The 20,969-nt window shown below is 34.7% G+C and overlaps 1 protein-coding gene across 2 annotated transcripts in view; it reads right to left on the reverse strand.

Annotated features, from left to right (window-relative positions):
- Positions 1 to 473: 473 nt before the first annotated feature.
- Positions 474 to 20,969, reverse strand: part of SPATA17 (spermatogenesis associated 17) — a 137,327-nt gene continuing 116,831 nt past the window's right edge. For both annotated transcript variants that reach the window (XM_006188158.3, XM_032466769.1), the window contains exons 10-11: positions 3,937 to 4,019; positions 474 to 578 (exon numbers count right to left, since the gene is read on the reverse strand). In XM_006188158.3, the coding sequence (XP_006188220.2) occupies positions 3,939 to 4,019 (81 nt within the window). In that variant the 3' untranslated portion in view covers positions 474 to 578; positions 3,937 to 3,938. The remainder of the gene's footprint in view (positions 579 to 3,936; positions 4,020 to 20,969) is intronic.

Consider the following 20,969-nt stretch of genomic DNA (forward strand, 5'->3'; position numbering starts at 1 on the left):
ACGTAGTGTTAATTTTTCTTATTGAATTTTATTTTATGATTATACCACAATTTACTTATCATTTGTACTGCTGGTAGCAAATTGGGTTGTTTCTAATTTTTTGGCTGTTAACAAATAGCGCTTTGATTGACATCTTGTATCTATCTTTTAGTGAGCATATAATACACCTCTCTCTTTTAGGCATACACATAGGAGAGGATTTACTAGTCACATGCACACACACTACATATAGTTTTCACCCTGTAATTAACTCATGAGTAATCAGCCATAAAATATTATAGTTTATTGAATCATAATAAAAAGTATGGTTTAAGTGCATTTTCTGTACGATCCTCATTTGTATTTTCCTTTTAGAACCGTATGGAGCTTTGAATGAACCAGAGATGGTTCCAATTTCTTCTTTGGACAGATGGCGGCGGGGAGAGAAAGAGAGAATGGGAAACACTTCAGAGGTTTAGAGACTTGTGTCAAGGTCATTGAGCAGCCATGGAGGTAGGATCCAGGGTTCCAGGCAGTGGGGTCTTCTATGTAACACTCACTTCACACTGCATCCTCATTTTTACGTTTCGTCTTGTTTTCTAAAAACAAAATGGTAAAATGAAAGAAGAAAAAGAGCCCAATAACATGAGTTCTCAAATTCCCCGTTCAAATATTCCTCACTCAGAGCTAGCTCCGCTAGAAGTCTGGGATGCCTCATTGCTTGCCCTGCTGAAATTACCCTCTTCTCTGATCCCTGTCTCCGTCGCTGCAGGTCCCGACGAACAACGTCGACGTGCGAGCTGCTGGTCACATAGTGTTCAGCCCGCCTGCCTCAGTCATAAAGCAACACAGCAGAATGTCCTTCCAGAGGCAGGTGGGCTGTTACATCATCTTTCTTCAAAGGAGAAAGATACTACAGCTATTTTGATTTTTGTTTTGTTTTTTTTTGTCAATAATTCACCAAGACTAGACTGAAAAGGGTTATAAATTCATACAGTGCCAAACTGAATGACAAGGTATAAAAATTTTTCTTCTTGTACTAAAAACGTAACCCCCGAGAAGCACGTATACAGCTTATATGTCTGATTAATACTCTCCCCTCGCGTATCTTCCTTTTCCTCACACGGATGCTGAGACCTTATTTCCTCCGGGAAAAGACAATGGAATTTCACTCCTTTCCCAGTTCAGGTACTGACCAAACTTATTTTCATTTTAATTTTTTTTCTCAGCTATTTGAGTCATAATATACCAAATTCCTATGAAAAGGGGGAAACAAGGACATTGTTTTTCACGCATAACAAATAATTCCATTAAAACTCGTCTCATCCGGCCTCAAAAAATTGAACCCCTTTTTAGCAGAATGATAGCCTGGGCCAAAGCCCACTGCAAAGAAGAATGTGAGAAAATGGAGACACACTTAGTGCAAGAAAACCCACACTGCTGTTGGCCAAACCAATGACTTCACCTTAGGGTGCTAATTTTTCTCCACTCTAATCTTTAAAGAGATTCTTCTGCTTGGAAAGATGAATGGAGGAGAAAAGATGGCAGAGCAGCCTGACAGGATCTAGCACATTCCTATTGAGACACGGCTGCCTTTGGGAAACTATCAAAAGTTCCAACAGCGACTGTACAGAAAAATAAAGAAATTAAAAGGGATCATATACTATCCTCATCAGGGAGCAGATGTTTTAAATGTGTGTGTGGTTAAAATCCAATTCACTCTGAGCAATTTCAGTGGCTGAAGTCTTAGCGCATTAATCAAGATGGGTAGGTGTGGGCTCTGTTTATCCTAAACTCGGACATGCTAAAGGGAAGGAAGATTAATCTGATCAAGGCATCACTGCTTCTAATCTGACTGATGGGAAAGTGTGGTATGGGTGTGTGAGGCAGTGTCGGGTGAATTATAGGGAAGCAATGAACTACCTTGAAACTGATGCAATCAAATAGACAGCTCTCAGAAGTATCCCGGTTTCTTTATTCAACACTTGGGTGCGAGCGTCCCTGTCCTGGCCTTCTTTGCAAAGAGCAAAAGCACTCTGTTGTATTTGGTGAAATTAAATCTTAACAGAGCCTCTGCTAAGGCTGCTCCCTTCACTTACTAAAATTAAACACTCCACATCAATTTCCTTTCTGAGAGGAGGAGATGACATTTTGATAATATTTTCAATTCACAAAATAGTTAAAAATCCAAGAGAAGAGTTAGCAAAGAGTTTTTAAAAATGCCTGTCACATATTTCTATCTGTGCGTTGTGCACTCCTTTTAATTAAAAGTAACGCGAAACATTTGTTACTCATCCTTGTCTTGCGTATAAATAATTTAGCAAGTCATTATTTTGTCTTCAGAAAAAAAGATAATTGCCTCTAAATTATTATGACTGAATAAAGTCAAGATGTTTTTGTAATTGGTAGAGAAAAGCAAGTAGTTCCTATTGGAGTATTTTGTTTAATAATTTGCTTTTGTCTGATTAGATAAAAATTTCAAAAACTGAGTCTACAAAGAAGTATTCCCTGAAAAGGTATCCATAATCTCACTAACAAGTGATCACTTCCATTAACATGTGTGCCTTATACAAATGTATACATACATATGTAACGCACAAATGAGCACTTACAAGTGTGTTTTTGTACCTACGTACACATTATATATGTGTATACACACATATACATTTTTTAATGGAATCAGACTATACAGTTTCCTTTGATTCCAGTTTTCTTTTCTTAGAAATATATTGTAGGCATTTTTCAAATTAATAGGGAAAGGTCTATGTTAACATTTTTAATGTCTTCATAATATTGCATTTTACTTGTCTTATCATTTATTTAACTTAACATATATTAATGAATTTTCAAGCTGTTTTCAATCTTTCCCCTTTATGAACAGGATACTAGCTTTGATTTGAAGTCTGAAGTCACACACAACTATGACAGATTTTATTTAGACGACTTCATGCTGCGAGTCACAAATACTACATAAATGCTCCAATCGGTAATGACACTTTCTAAACCTATGAAACTGTCATTCCACTTGGCATTATATGTATGTTTCCCCATTAACTCAGAACATTTCATATTTCCCCTCATACATTCCTTTGGAGGAGTTAAAAGGTGGTTACTGTTATCTGCGTTTAACATACCAACTTCTAGTTGAAGCGTCCAAAGTTATAAATGGGGGAGAGGAGATACTAACTAAATCTAAGGAACGTTAAGTTGCCTGCATCTGCTTTGTGTTCTTTCCAATGGACCAGAATTTTCCCCCTGGTTCTTCGTGTGCGAGGATCCCTGGGAAATTAACTAGTCTGACTTCTCATTCCTGCCTCTTTTCCTTCAGCTGTAGTGATCTTTTCTGTCTTCATCCAATACCCCCTTTAAATCTGGCTGAAAACATCAGAAAACCTCCATGAGTTTCCCTTATTTATAATCACTTCTCTACTCTAAAATGCCTTCGTTATTAGATACAGCATTCACTGAGGGTTTATTTTGTGATCTTGCATTTTATGTGAGTATCTCTGCTCTGTAGTTTATAAACTTTGGTCACCAGAGACCTTAGACAGTATGTATTTGGAATCCCTTCAAGGCACCTCACACTTCAAATAACACACATATTGAAAAAGAAACAGTCCAGCTTTTGGGTACCATCAATACTTTTTCAATATATTATGTAAAACTATTTATTTATTATATTAATTAACTTAAAGGGAAAGGGTATTTCAGTTAATTGTCAGTTTTATTTCTTAACATATTTTGAGCTCATTTTGGAGATCTGAAAGATAAAATATATGTTTTTTGAATGTTCAAAACCATTAGACTAGCATGAGATAAATATATGGAGTTATATTACATATAAATGTTACTATAGCATGTTTTTTTAAATGCCTGATAGTTAAGCCAGTCTCATTCGATTTTTACGTTAAATTAAATACAGTATTGTTGGAAGTGTATTTTAGCAAAAATGCATACCTTTACACAATTTGTCCAGCTTTTGAATATAATTTTCCATACTTTGAGAAGAGATCAAATGATGGTAATACAGTTTGGAAATCCTAGGAGGAAGAAGATCAACGATTACCAAAGAGATCTTACTGACTTCTTGTATTACTTTTGTTATGTTTTATATTATGTCAAATTGGTAGACAGAGATCAGTTAACTGCAGTTCAAATTTTCCATCATCCCCTCAAATAAAGCAAAATTGGCAGATAAGTTTTATCAGTTGAAAGCCAGATATACTGACTCTTTCTTAAACACACAGTTTTTCAGAGCTGCGGGTGGCTTCCTGGACACACACAGCCACCTGTCGCCACAGAGCTCACAATCTACACTTTTTACCTTGACTTTGATGATGGTGCATTTGGCTCCTTTTCTGACCTGATTTTTCTTCTACATTTCCCCTCGTTTAATTGTCTCCGGCAAAACTTCTGTTTACGGCACACGTTGGCTCTCAGAGTCTTTATACTTGGAGATGCCTGCTCCTAGGCGGCTTTCTCTCCAGTTATTCCCACGGTTCATTCCCTCCCTTCACCTCATCTGTCTTCCAAGAGACCCTCCCTGACCACCTGGACACAAAACAGCACCCCTGAAGCTTTCTATCACTTTAACTGGTTTTATTTTCTGGCGTTTAGCACTCTTTGATACCATATATTTATTTATTTTGTGTCCTGCATGAGGTACCTTATTTTGAGCAACATAATATTTGTTGACTGAATGAATGAAAAGGGAAAGATGTTAGACCCAAATAATTGTAACAGTCAGCCACCTGTGGTACGTATCACAGAACTGAGTCAAACAAATGCTGAAGAAGTTCAGGGAAGAGATGACAAATCATTTTTCGTTGAGTAACCAGAGAAGCAGCATTTGACTGAGGACAGAAATGAATGCTTTGCATGCATGTTATCCAGGCAAAGTCATTAAAGAGGTAAAGGACTAAATCAACAGCGGATATGGTAAATACATGGTCGGACTGTATAAAAGTATATGTTTCTCCTTTGTAAAGGAGGCCTAGCCTCAGTGGAAATGATTTTGGATTTTTTTTTTCCCCTTAAGAAAACCTTGGAAGGAGAGGACTCTGCCCAGGGCCACCCTCTTTAGAGGGTTCATATCTTACCAACACACAGAAAATAAATGTACTGAAGGACATGCAGGAACCTCTGTCACTTGGGATCTGGCTCTCCACTCTGGTCCAACAGCCCCAGCCTTAAATATCTGCTTTTCTGAATAATGTCATCCTGGCCCGGGGGGAAAACGGCCCTTGGGTTGCTTTGTGTTTACCAAACAAAAGCGACTAAGCCCAAGTGACATGAAGGACGGTAGGTTGTAACAGACACTGCTTTCCAGGAGGACGAAAAGAATGTGTGTGACAAAAATGCTTAGATAAAAGACAAATCCATTAATCTGAATAAAATCTTTCCTTTTGGATAGCATGAATGCAATAGAACTCTATAGAATGAAGTGTTATTTCCCTGTGGTGCTGAAATCCATATTCTTGCTTTCTTTTTATTTGAAATTGTGATTCTAGAGGTATTCAGGAATCAACATAGTATTTGCAACAGTCACACATGACATACTGGGAACATTTTGCAATAGTAAGTAATTCATATTAGTCCTAAATTTGAATGTATAAAGTTAGGCATATGTGTGACGTATGATACTGATTATCTAAAGTCGATACCTGATGAACAGTTAAGTCTAGAACTGTGAATGGTGTAAGTTTTATAAATATACACATGTAACTAATTAACCTAGGTTTCAAAAATGTAAATGAAAAGGTTAGTTTTTTTCAAATGATCTTAGTTTAGACTTTGATATTTATTAATTATATTTTAATTTTAATATAATAGATCATTTTGGATATTTTTTAAAATTTATTTTTAATTTTTCCTCTTTTTAAAAAATGAAGTAGAGTTGATTTACAATATTATAATAGTTTCAGATGTACAGCATAGTGATTCGGTATTTTTACAGACTATACTCCATTAAAAGTTATTACAAGATAATAGTAAAATGCTGTGTTATGTAACATACAAATGAGGTAAAAATAAATAGAAATTGTACTGTTTTCTTTACTCACTCCTTTGGATCTTCTTGTGTACTTACTTTCGGGCTCCTCTAAAATAATGAATGGAACAACAGTTACTTCTGTGTTACCCTTTCACCTGTGCACTCCACTAACACCTGAGCATCTGCAGTGTGTCAGCAATACGTTAGCTCGCTTCCAACTAACGGTAACCAAAACTTAGTTGTGTCTTCCCAGAAGTCCTCACAGGTTAATGGGAGAGTCAGACAATACATTTATAGTTGAGTAGATCAACAAGGACTGACTCTTCAAGTACCTACACTCCACATCCCTAAAAGAAAGTCACAAATTCTTTATCATTCATATATATATATATATATATATATATTTTTTTTTTTTTTTTTTAATTTAAAACTTCACATTCTGACTTGGCCCTAGTCAACCAATGACTGTTACCTCTGACATAGGAAGAGGTGAATATGCCATTAAGACAGCTTTGGTTTTGGAAAAGATCTGGTGCTTGTTCTTATTTGTTTAAAATGTGCCCTGAATACACAAAATGGGCCACGCTGCCATGGGAAGCTAGTGGTGAGCTGACGAAAACCACCTGCACAACACCTGTGCATTGTCACTTTTTAAATGGGGGTGGGGGTGGGGTGGGGGACTGCCTTTCTGAAAAATAACCTCATCAAGAAAAAAACACTGGGGATGGTAATTCTAAATCCTGCCACAGCCTTTGCTTGCCAGAGCAGACAGCTTTTGCTATTAGGATGCCCAGCCAAACACAAATAATCCACTGCCAAAATGAGCTCCTTGGGACAATTTAGGACTCTTTGGGAGTGAATGGCTCTTTGAGCTGGAATGCAGCCCAGGTCCATTTTCAAACCCAAGTCAAAATGACAAAGAGCAAATTTCCTGGGCCACTCACCCCCTAAGTGTAAGATTACTTGAGGTTGGCAGCTGTACTGTTTATCTAGTTATTTAAGGCTTTTCATCAGATACTCGCAACCAGCTTCAATGCTGGTAAGCAGGACGGAGTAGTTACGCTATAGCAGACAAAACCTCTGAGATTAGAAGGACAGGATGGAAATCGAAGGTTACGCACGTATTGCTCAGCTTAAAAATGTTTTACATAAGTAGGTCTAAAGTATTGCAAAGATTTTTCTCTTAGAGCTAAAACAACAACAACAAAAAAGGAGGGTAGCAAGAACTTTTGCTGCATATTAAAGTCTATTTTAACTGAAAATATTTCCCAAGTAAGACCACAGCTAAGTCTGGCCAGCACCTGGGGTTTTCCATAGTCGACGAACGAGAGCTACTAGGCAGGTTGAACAGATCGCCTGGCGTCATTCCTGCACGATCGAACTTTGCTCTCAGTATCTGTAGAGAATTCTGGGATGACAAACATCTTCACTGATCTGACAAAAGAACATACGGGGCGATGGCTAAGAGCTGCAGGAGTTACTCTCTTTCTGTTCACTCTGAGTTTTCAGGAAAACATCCTAAAGCATTCTCTATTATTTGTATTCTTTTCAATCTCTAAATTCAGGATTTATTATTCTTCTTTCAATTAAACCTTTTGTATATGTTTCCAAAGAAACCGTTTTTAGCTGACACTGAGTTGATGATGTGCTGTCAATCTGAACCCAGAAAGGAAACCAAGTTCATTTGTATACTACCTTATGCTCAGAGTCTCTTTGATAGTATTTGCAAGGGTTGTTTGAAAACTTTACGACTTCTGTTCTGAGGCAGTCTTGCTTTGGAGCCAAGCCAGCTGGGTTTGCGTTTGAAATCCACCTTTGTTTTTAAGAGTTTGTGACCCTGGACAACTTATTTAACCTCTATAGTGCTTGTTTCCTCATTTGAACGACGGAGATGAAATAATATAAAAATAGTAACATCCTACTTACAGGGTTGTTCACAAGGATTACATGAGTTCATAAGAATAAAACACAGCAGTGTCTGTTGTATAGCAAATACTAGTGTTAGCTAATTTCAAGTAAGAAACTCTCAGATATCTTTTTCAAAACAAAATAGTAGTGGATGAATGATCCAAAATTGTTGCTTATTCAAAGGTCATTTATATTTGACTTCAGTATACACACATTCCTATTTTTATTTAAATCTAGGTACCTCTAAATTCTGAAATTATACATTTGAGTTTCTATTAATTATTTTCCATTTCTATATATCTTTCTTTTCCTTAATAGTTTTATCTATTTCTTTCTTATTTAGTTCATGCTCTTCTGCCTTCTTTACAGCCTTGGTTATAAAAGCACAAGTGGGAAATGGTGGGCCGGATGTGTAAACGGAAGGATGAATAATGGGGTTTCTCGTCTGACCAGTTCATTCTGTTCATAAGCACAAGAAGGTTACTATGTGCCTCATGGAGGAAACATGTTTATTAGATAAACTTCATTCAGGCTTAAGTTATAGTGCTGTTGGCTATGAGTTAACTGTTAATGAATCAACAATGCATATTAAATATATTTTCTCTATAGAAACATACGTGAACAATGTTGTGTATTGACTGGCTGACAAAAACGTTGACCAGAGGCTCACAGGAACCTAACCCTGCATTTCCCTTAGGAGCAAAGGTTCAGTATTTGCTGATTGAGTGCTCCCAGAGATTTCAGAGAACACCACCATCACAAGGACAAGAATCGACCTGTTACATAGTCGAATTCTGTCACGACACTCACTGTTACATGAACTTGCATATTTTATCCAACTATTACAACTATCATGCCTCCTAGGACACAAGTAACACTGAACCAGTGAATGAATGAAGGAGAACATGAATACAAATATGAACTAATGGATTCAAAATAACTGTTCACTATTCTTTACAGGGTGGGTTATAAATAACTCTTCATGAACACTAAACATTACAGATTATAACCTGAAATTTCAGTTTTATAAGAAACAGGTTTCAGGATAATTTTTCTGGGAAACATAAGATGAAGTATAAATGAAGTTTTAATAAACAGAATTCTCACAGCTCTCTACTAAACCTAGATTTGCATATTACCACCAGGAATTATGTTTGTTTAATTTCTTTCTGCCCTTTTAGAAGAATTGGTTTCCAAACATTCATTTATTTACTCATTCACTCATCCTTTCTTTCAAGAAATATTAATTGAGTATCTATTTATGCCAAGCACTATTCCAGGCAGTGAAGATAAAGCAATGAGTGTCAGGTAGAAAACCTTGTCTTCCTCAAACTTAAATTTCTAGTGGGCAGAGAATAATAAGCAAATAAGTAATTCAAGTAATAAGGAGTGCTGCGAAGAAAAATAAGACAGGGTAGGAGAGAAGGGCGACGGAGTTAGAGACAGGGCTTGCAATTCAAATCAGGTGGTCAGGAAAGGCTGCTCTGAGGTGACACTGGCATGAACAAGGGTAACTTGTGAGAGGGTAACTACAGCCACCAATTTTGTCACTACAACACTCGTGTCACTAAAGCAACCAAAACCTGCTAAGCTACCTTACAAAGAAAGGTCAATGTATCTGCTCAAAGGTTTTTGGAGGGCAAAACTTCCCCGTGTCTGAAACCTGTCAGTGTGTTTGGCACTGAGAGTGCAGAATGCAGAAAGCCTCCAACAGTGAAAAAGCACAGCCTTTTCTCTGTGGGCAGCCCGAAAGGGGCGCCCTGGCTTTGTTGTATATAAACAGAGCTCCACCAACTGACTTCAGCAGGTGCTGCCACATCCTTACCCACAGACAAGGGGAACTGACGCCATCCTGGCCCCCGAGGGTCAGGTGTGCCATGGTTCAGCCAGTGAATGGGGCTGTGCCCATAATTTCTAATTCCCACTCATGCACTTCTATCCCTCCAGCTTCACTGCCCAACAGAGACATTTGGAGAAATAAAGACTATTAATGATGATTACCTATTTCTTTCAATGATACCACAAGTGGTGTCTGATGTCAAAAAGTAATCAGCCAGGAAAAAAAAATTCACATAGAAATAATCCTTGACGCATTGTCTGGGAAAGTGGCAGCTGGAGAGTTTTTTTAGGACAGCAGTAACGAATTGTCGTTAAGGCCTGTGTTGTGTTTTGTTTTATTTTGTTTTGTTTGCGATTGTGGGCTTCTGTATGAAAAAAGTGATCCTTCTCTAAGAGAAGTACTAACATAATGTATTTTTTCTCCACTTTTCTTGAAATTGTTCGCATCTAAGTTTTTGTGGTGGGACTTATTATTCCTTGGATAGCTGGGGAGGGGAGGGCTTCTGCACAACATGTGTTGTTCATTTTCTAATTACCTCCTGAAAAAGCAAACATCCTGAAACAACATAATGCATAATTTAAAGGCATAGCTAACTGAAACGAGGGGCAATTCGCTACTTATTTTAATGGCTCTGAAAGTACAAATCTCACCTTCAAGATCAACTAGTAATCAGATCTTAAAATAAAAAAGCAATATTGCCTTGCCCTTATAAAAGCCGCTTTATCTCCCGTCTCCCACTATGATGTTTTCTACTTGTTGGTTTACTCTTCTACTGTGTGTGATAATGTGGGGTATAAAAATCAAGAAATTAGTCTCGCAGCAGGGAGTCTGCTAGCAACACCATTTTCATCTTATCCTTCAAGCAGCAACAGAAAACATATTAATTGCAGTTTAATTTATGCAACAAATATTTCATTTTAATTATGCTTCATTTTTGTCAAGCTCTAAAAACATCAACAGATCTGACACAGTTTTCTTCTTACAAGTTTTTTTTTTTTAATGAAAGAAAATCAAGTGCTGTTTCTGAAAGAAATTATGAAAGATTTCTAATTACTGCTTATGTTCTTGAAAAATGGCTAATTTTGTAGCCCCAAAATAACATCTGGGAACATGTGAACTTGAAGCTTTATTACTCAATATTTCTAATTCTTAATAATATACATGCATCATTAATGTGATGGAATTCTCACAGGAAGAATTTTTTTGGTAATTATAGGATATATCAATAATTGTCACTGAGTGCTGAATTTTCTCTACAGAAATGTTTTTGTGAATTCCTCCCAGGAAAACTAAGACAAGAATAAGTGAAACTGATTGCTGCTGATACACCGCACTGAAGTAAAGAACATTTACCATTAACAGAAGTGGAAAGAAAAATGTCAAACCACCAAGGCTGAACTGTATTAATTATATTCGGCAAATATTTATTAAGCTCTTACTAGGGACAAGTTCTACCCAGACATTAAGTCTCATATAAAAATGCTACCTCCTCCTGGAAACCCTTCTCTCTTCAGATGCAAATTAAACTGCCCTGCATTGAACGATTTTGGTGCATAATCATACCTTGCTTGAAGCCTTTTCCTATTTCCTGTTTGTGACAGTAATTCCCCTACATGTTTCCTCTCCCCACTAGAGGGTGAGGGTCCCCAGGGTAGGAGCCAGGCCTTCTGTGTTTGTATTCTCCATCTATCACATTCAAAAATACTTGAAAATGAAAACCTATCAGTATGAATAAAATGTTCTGGTTGCTATATTTTTGGAAGTAACACTATTATTTCAAAAGCCTTGCTATAAAAGGTTGTATAGACCTGTATTTTGAAATTATTCGTTTCGATGACTTCTAGTTTTAAGATGGAAGAGCACTGAATTTCTTGCCCTATTTTATATTCTCTGAAATGGCACCCCCAAATATAGAGAAGTATAAAACTCTACAAAACGACGTCTTCAATGAAAACAGGAGACAACAATGACCTCAAATTGTAACTCATGTTGAGAAACAGATATGGAGCGGTGCCAGACGTAAAGGGAACAGCGGACAGCCACCTTTTTGTTGGGCGAGGAGGATACCAATAAAATCCCATCCTATTCTTCCTACCCAAACCCAGACCCCTCAGGCACTGAAATCTTCAGGTATCTCAGAAGGCAAAGGTGAAGCACAAGGCTTGGCTGAAAGTCTCTGTAAGGAACACTTAACTTCCAAGACCCCTCCCCAAATTCCCCTGAAGGAACCTCTCTTCCCTTCTCCCCCCAGGTTCAGGTGGTTTGTTATCTGAGGGAAAAAGTTGAAAAATGAAAACTGGAGCATCCAGGCATAGCAGAGGGCAAGGGTCAGGCACTACACTGAGAACTCAGTGGAAATCTTCATACTAAATGGTGGGAACGCCACCCTACACCCCGCCTCATTCCCAGCTCCCCGGATACTGGCACACCTGGCAGGGGATTAGAGAACTTTTTGTTGGAAAAACGAAATGGCCATAAGTAGCAGCCCCTCCACAGAAGGTCACTTCTACAGTGAAAGTCACTTCAGTGCCTCATTTTTAAATATGAAGGAACTGCCAAAGATCAACAGATGCTTCAGAAAAACCTCCAATCAAAAAGACAGTGAAATAGATCAACAACAACAAAAACAATTTAGATGAAGTTGAGACAATGCAAGAAACAGAACAAAGTACTGTCAAAATCTAAAACAAACTTTCTAAGGGACACTAGAAGGGATACTGCATCCAGTAATCGACTATAGTCTGCCACTAAAAATTTTTTAATTAAAAAGATATTTAGTGTATTAATAATGTGAAAGTAGAAAAAAATAACTTGATTAGAAAAATTTGAATTTAACATCAAGGAACTCTCCTGGAAAGTAAAACAAAAGGACAATGAAATAGAAATAGGAAATGTAAGATTTAAAAAAATAAAAGTTGAGATCCGTACAGAGAATTCGATCTCTGAGACAACAAAGAGAAAAGAATTAGGAAAGAATGCAAGAAAAATGTCCCAAAGCAGAATGACAGATAACAATGGCTTAAAACAGAGTGGACACATGTTTCAACTTAAAATTCTATATTTAATCAATAGCAATTACTTGTGAGAGAGAATTTTCAGAAATAAAAGTTATATTGAGAGGCTGTCACCGGCAAGGGGGAATCTTGCCAAGAGGTGTGAAAGAAAATTGGGCAAATGAGGAAAAATGGCAATTATTAACTTCAGGAAATACAGGAAGTTGTACAAGAAGGAAACATCATCTTAGAACACGTTTTAGTCTAATAGGAAACAATCTTTCCATAGTTAAAAAAATAAAAAGTTTGACTATTTGCTGGCTTAAAACTTGTAACTGTGTTCCAAGAAAACATGGAGATAATAATATAAAAGAGCTGAATTCTCATCTTCCATAGTTGAATGTCAGTGGCTACCATCTAAAACTGAAAAATCAAGAGTTAGTATATTATTTAGCTAGAAGATAAAAGAGTTGAAAGTGGTGATCTCTGGAAAGGAGGACTGGACATGAAGAGCGAGAGGAGTGGGTCACGAGTATGCCACTTTACATTATAAATCTTTGAATTTACTTAACTTCACTTAAACTATGTCCATGTTTGATATAAATACTGTAGAAAATAATTAGTGCATCAAAATATTTACTTTTCCTAGAATTAAGTTTCCTTTCTCCTTGGACAATTATTTATCAACTTCATTCTTCTCAGTAATTGATGTCTTTTTTTTTTATCATTTACATAAAATATGTAGTTACATTTATTCTAAAAACCTAAACATATGACTTCTAATATGTTGCTTTTTGCCATATTTCCCTTTCTGAGCATTTTAACAATGCTTCCCATAAGCAAGTCTATATAATAAAACATACTTAAATGCAGATAAGATAGTCAATGGAAATTAATGTATTTTATAATGCCAACTCTCTTTACAAGCTTTGGGAAAATTATACATATGCTAACTAGTCTATGTACACTACTTTATGTCTTATTTGAACCAAAATTATTAAAGATGATGATCTATTTTCTGAACTAGTGTCCTTTTCCCCAACTAAATCAAATTAAGAAAGCAATGTAAATTTGCTGAGAAGCTATTTCATACCTGGATGCCCTTGAACTTTACTGAGTCTGAACTAAAAAACATGTGCAGGTAAAATACTTTGGTATTCAAAATACTAACTAATGTTTATTTGCTTTTGCTATGCAAAGTACAATTTATTGCAGAACATTTACATATAACTCCTAATTTATTTAAGGTTTATAAGTGAAAAACTGTCATTTAAAATAAAACTGGCATATGGTAAATATGAGAATTTAATCTCAGTATTTAACATATTATTAACTATTTTTAAACAATATAAAATTATTTAAAGACTGAGAAGATATAAAAATGGAACAATTTAAATAATTACAGCCTTTTGAAACCTACTGTTAGCCTAATCACACAACAGAAGAGGAAAAAAACTCTTGAATAAAGTTAAATTCAATTGTGTTTTATTGTCTTGACTTATACCACTTTTGTTCTGCAATTAAGAATTTATCAGAAACAAAGTGAAAAAGAACTATTTCTCACCATGGCCATTAAATAATAACTGCTAATTCGTTGATACCTCTTTTTAATTGTACTTTTAAAATTAAATCATTAATATACGTTTTATTCTTAGTAAACAAATTATATGCAGTTGATACTTAGGAACACTTGAGAAACTTAGAACTGTTAAGTGGATAACAACTCTTATAATGTTGGTTAAATTATTATTCTATTTAACAAATCCTTTTGATAAGAAATAGTAAACAGATTCAATATAAGAAAGAATAAAACAAGTATAAAAGTAGGAAGCACATAGCATTAAGCTTTAAGTAGTACAGATTTGGTTCTGAACATGCTAAAACAGTCTGCTGGGTCATTAACATAGTAACTTGAAGGTTAATATGAATTATTAATAGAAAACATCCCTGAATTAAGATTGATAGATTAAAAGAGTTCCAAACAAATCAAAATCTTTCAGAGGTAATTCATACTATATTTTAACAAATAAATAATAGCCAGAAAGCTCTTGACTTTATTCAATGGTATGAAGTAAAATTTTGATAAGTATAAATTCACTTTACTTAGGAAAACAAAGGAAAAGAATTATACGAATTGTTTCATATTGAAAAGCCACTTTAAAACTCTACTTTATCATGAATGCAATATTAATATGCTAGACTGAAATAATTATGAGTTGTAGATTTCTTTTATGCAAATATTCTTTATTTAGCAATGTAGTTTAGGATATTAATGCATAATACTTTATATATCCCTTATATTGACATATGTTTAGTTATTATAGATTATGGTATAAATGTTAGTTATCATTAATGATATTTCTAGAAACCCATTAGTTTCCAACAGCTTGGAAATTAATGGTAAAGTATTTTAATTAGTCTTGTCTGCTCTCCTACTATATGGTTAGGGTCTATCCACATTTTCAAAACTGTTAATATGATTTAGGAGATGTTAACCTCACAATGTTCCATTAAGTTCTTATTCATCATGGGGGCTAGTTAATTAGCTTAGAGAAAAAAATGTCCTCTTCCAAGAAATCTTATACTTAGAGCCTGAGAAAACTCCTTGCCATCTCTACCATCAGTAGCACATGGAAGAACCGGCTTAGAATGTAGGAGGAAAATTGTAAGTAACAACTATAGTGCTAATGTCAATGTTCATGGTTGAACTGAAAAGTCATCACAAAAGGATCTGGGGCTCAGACAGATATACTAGCAAGTCTTCTGAGGCTTTCAAATATCAGATAATTCTCAGTTATCTCCTTACTTTCTTTTGACTTTATCACAAGCATTAAAGTTAGATTTCTTTTGGGTCAGTGTTTTTTTTTTCAAGAGAAATGTCTGTCTCTTCAGGGGGGCTCAGGATAATGAATGGAGAATACAAAATTGCTAAGCTACAGAGACCAAGCTGTAGGCTATGCCTTATATTGGTTCTGCAAAGACTCACCACATGCTGGGCCTCTGTGCTATGTGTAAGAAATTAATTAACAGAAACCTCAGTTAAATAAGAGTTTGGAGACCAGGAAGGGGAGCTCTCATACCCTATATAGATAACAGAGCCTACAGACCCAAGCCAGCCTACTTTCTAATTTTTAAATAAAGTTTTATTGAAACATAGTCATGCCCCTTCTTTTTTGTATGGGCTGTGATTGTTTTAGCACTACAATGGCAGACTTAACTGCAAAAAATATATCCTTTTTAATGTACTTGGAATATTTATCAAAATTGACCGTATCTTGGGCCATGAAACAACTCTCAACAAATTTCAGAAGACTAAATTCACAGAGGATATTCTTTGACCATAGAGAAATTAAACTAAATTAAATTTTAAAAACTGTAACTAGGAAATCTCCAAATGTGAGAAAATTCAACTATATATTTATAAATAAAACATGAGTTCAAATAGAAAACATTTTGAAATTTATGACCATAACTTGTCACAAAATCCATATTTTGAAAACTATAGCTTTATATGCATATATTAGAAACAAAGGTTGAAAATGAATTATCTATCTCAAGAAGTAACAGAAAGAACAGCAAATTAAACCCACGAAGTCAAAGAAAGAAAAAACAAGAAGTAGATATTAATGAAATAGAAAATCATCATTTTCTTGAGAAAATCAACAAAGTAAAAAAGTTAGTTTTATAAGTAGACAGATGAAATTGAAAAATCTCTAGGCAAGACTGATAAGAAAACAATAATCAATATCATAAATGAAAAAGGTGACATCATTAAATATGCCTCAGGCATTAAGTATATAATAAAAGGAGATCAGGAACAATTTTTTGCCAGTAAAGAAAAACTAAGATGAATAGGTCAGATTCTGAAAAAAATACAACTTAACAAAATAGACACAATTAGAAATAGAATTCTGAATTGTCCTACATAAATTAAAATAATTGAATCAATACATAAAACCTACTCACAAAGAACACCCCACTATGGTTCACTAGTGAATTTTTCCAGGAAGAAACAGCAAATTTTTACACAAATTCTTCCAAAATTGGAAATAGAGGAAACACTACCCAAATTGTTTTATGAGGCCACCATAACCTTGATACCAAAACATTGACAAACACATTATAAGAAAGGAAAACTAGAGACCAATCTATTTCACAAACAGGAGGCAAAATATTTAAAATATTAGCAAATTGAATGCAGTGATGTATAAAAATGATAACATCTCATGATCAAGTTGAGTTTATGCTAGGAGTAGAAGGTTGGGTTAACATTTAAAAGGAAAATTAATGTAATTCACTATGATAACAAAATAAAGAAAAAAATCATGTGATCATCTCATAGAAACAGAAGCATTTGATAAAGTTTAATATTTACTATGATTTTAAAAATAATAATCTAGCAAAATAGAAACAAAGTAAATGTCTTTAATATGATAAAGTAGGTAAAACATGTTTATTGAAAAAATAGTAAAAGTATTCACTTGACAGTAGAAATGACTGGAAAGGAAGAAATAAACTTTTGTTGTTTACAGAAACATGAATTTGCATGTAGAAAAAATCTAGACAAATTATAATTATTATTAAGGAATTTAGCAAAATCATTGGATATAAAGTCAGAGTTGAGGTAAAAATACTTTCAAAAGAATACACAAAGTACGGAATGGGAGAAAATTTTTGCAAATGATGAAACTGACAAAGGCTTGATCTCCAGAATATATAAGCAGCTCATATGACTTAATAAGAAAAAAACAAACAACCCAATCCAAAAATGGGCAGAAGACCTAAACAAACAATTCTCCAAGGAAGACATACAAATGATCAATAGGCACTTGAAAAAGTGCTCAATATCACTAATTATCAGAGAAATGCAAATCAAAACTACAATGAGGTATCACCTCATACCAGTCCGAATGGCCGTCATTCAAAAGTCCACAAATGACAAATGCTGGAGAGACTGTAGAGAAAAGGGAACTCTCCTACACTGCTGGTGGGAATGCAGTTTGGTACAGCCACTGTGCAAAACAGTATGGAGATTCCTCAAAAGACTAGGAATAGACTTGCCATAAGACCCAGTAATCCTGCTCCTGGACATATACCCAGAAGGAACCCTGCTTCAAAAAGACACCTGCACCCCAACGTTCATAGCAGCACTATTTACAATAGCCAAGACATGGAGACAGCCTAAATGTCCATCAACAGATGACCGGATAAAGAAGAGGTGGTATATTTATACAATGGAATACTATTCAGCTATAAAAACCGACAACATAATGCCATTTGCAGCAACATGGATGTCCCTGGAGAATGTCATTCTAAGTGAAATAAGCCAGAAAAAGAAAGAAAAATACCATATGAGATTGCTCACATGTGGAATCTAAAAAAAAAAAAAAAAGAAAAGAACATAAATACAAAACAGAAACAGACTCACAGACATAGAATACAAACCTGTAGTTCCCAAGGGGGAGGAGGGTGGGAAGGGACAGACTGGGAGTTCAAACTTTGTAGATACTGACAGGCATATGCAGAACAGATAAATAAGATTATACTGTATAGCACAGGGAAATATATACAAGATCTTGTGGTAGTTCACAGCGAAAAAAAAAATGTGACAATGATTATATGTATGTTCATGTATAACTGAAAAATTGTGCTCCACACTGGAATTTGACACATTCTAAAAAGACTATAACTCCATAAAAAAATGTAAAAAAAAAAAAAAAAGAATACACAAAGTATGACATCACTTATGTATATTTTAAACTATAAATGTGTCATGTACCCACCATCAAAGTGGAACCAATATATTTTGCTATTCTTTATGTACCTAAGTATTGTAGTATGTACATTTGTAGACATGTGTAAATTTTTTCATAATTAAAAATTTTATATGATTCTTTCTGAGAAAATAAAGTGCCATAATTTAGCAAATGTAATCAAAATCCTTTTGAGAGGCATATTTATTACCATAAGTGTTTTTATCATTCTCTCTTGATCTCTCCTAATTTTCCCTTCTTATCCCTGAAAATAATTTAATGTTTGACTAAAAACTAAAGGTAAATAACCAAACATATTTAGAAACTTTATCTTGTACATTATTTCACTTCTGCATATTGTTTAGCAGATGATTCATAAAAAACATTGCATGGTTAGTGCAATATTCTATCACTTAAACCAAAAAACAATGTAGGAGAATTATAGCAATGCAAAGAAAATTTACTTCAAAAATTAATAGTAATACATTTTTAATATTTCATGAATATGTATGTATATATGTGACTATCTATATAACACATACATGTCTCTATATTAATTATATTTTCTCTTTTAATTCATAAAGCAGAGCTAAATTATTTTTAACATGACCTCCAGCTCTGCCATTTTATTATAATATGATTATCAGTAAATCCTCTAAGTATCTGGAAAGAACTGATGAAACCTTAGAAGATGGCATACAATAGGACAAAGTAGGTTTAAAGAACTAGTTGAGAGAGTGAAGTATAAATGGTTAATACCCCAGTCTTTGGCAATGATGAGCTTTATTTATTCATATTTTTCCATCTGTAAAATGAGAGGAAATGTTAATATCAACATCCTATGTTAGTTCTGATAATTGAAAGTGAAAATACACCTAATGCTCCTTCTAAATACCTGTCAGTTTGCTAATAACAATTTTAACTTTGAGATAATTTATCAATAAAGAGGACTGAAAGATAGATAGCAACTTTGCTGTTCATACAGCCTGCCTCCAAAAAAAAGGAACAGCAAGAGAGAAAACATCCAAAATTATTCTTCATATCACTTCAAAGGACATAACCTATGTGAGTAGAAATTAATACTTCCGTTTCACTGAGTTGTCTTACAAATCGAGGTAGTACTCTACACATCTTGGGTGCTCAGTAGTTGCTTTGATGAACTCTTAACATTAAAAATGAGATTTAATTACTTAAAAATTGCAGTCACACCTGCAAAATAATTGATTCCTTTTTCCTAGGTAAAACAAAACTTTAAACAAGATTTTCTGAGTTGAACTTCAGATTTACGCAGAGTGATTTAACTGTGAATTTAGAGATCTTTGGTTTAATGCTTCAAAATGCTGGGCTCAATGCAAAATGTAGACATCTTCTAAAACAAAGTTGGATGACAAATGGAGAGCTATCCTCCTCTAACAAGAAACTAACATCTACATATTAATTTCACAGAAACTCTTGGTGGAACCACCAACTATGATTCTCCTATATTGTATTATACATACATTTGAAAAAATGATATACACAGATTATACACAGATATGTTTTATTGCTACCTTTAGTAGGATAGAAAGAGTATATCAAATTTTATTTTGGTGGTCCTTTTATTAGCTTTCTACCACTTGATCAGTTGATATCACTACTAATAAATTTTTTTTTATAAACTAGAGTTTGCAACTCCTGTCCTGAGACTAGTATTTCAAAAAACAGTCTAAGCTTTAGGGAAAAAACCAATTACAGAAACAGCATTAAAAATGCCAAGCGCCGGGCAGAAGCAATTCTGGATCAGTTTAAAAAAGTGATTGATGAAACTCTAATCCAAGCTGAAGGAACAGTTTCACGACAAGCTGTGACCATTCCACACACTTCATTAGCTGCCATAATTAGCCTGGTGTTTCAATTTGTTAGAACTGGTGGGGACAATTTTCCTCAGAATGCAAACATCAAAAAACAGGGTCCCTCAGAATTCAGAAGAGGCTGATGAGAGGCTTTTCTAGTCTCTGTTAACTAAAAGATTAATTATTGCTGATGGGAGGCTGTGCTGTGATTGTCACTCTGTCTGTGTGCATTACTTTTAGCATTAGAAGAAAGATATGGTTGACACCACACTACTCAATCAAGTGGCTTCACATTACAGCACAAAGTCGGCTTTAATATCCAGGGTATTTTTGATTGATTTTTTCTTCCTGTTTTCTGGGTCCAAGACTCACATCTATTTATTTGTATCAGAATTTTGAAAGAAACTCTAAAATACTGAGAATTTTTGTTAATGTACTTGGCCTCAAGTCATGGCTTCCTGCCTTAACTATAGATCAGCTAAAGAGTGGCTTCATGTATTTCTATGATTGTATAGTGACATCTTTTAAATATGCTTACAAATCTTCTAGGACTACAAATGTTTTAACCAACCTATAAAGTCATGTTCGTTTTACTTATATTTGCAAACATAGCATTATAACCTTATCCCTGGATGAAGGAAATATACCCTGATTTCTCACAATAAAAATTCA

The sequence above is a fragment of the Camelus ferus genome, chromosome 23, assembly GCF_009834535.1.
Source record: "Camelus ferus isolate YT-003-E chromosome 23, BCGSAC_Cfer_1.0, whole genome shotgun sequence".
In the NCBI taxonomy this organism is placed as follows: Eukaryota; Metazoa; Chordata; class Mammalia; order Artiodactyla; family Camelidae; genus Camelus; species Camelus ferus.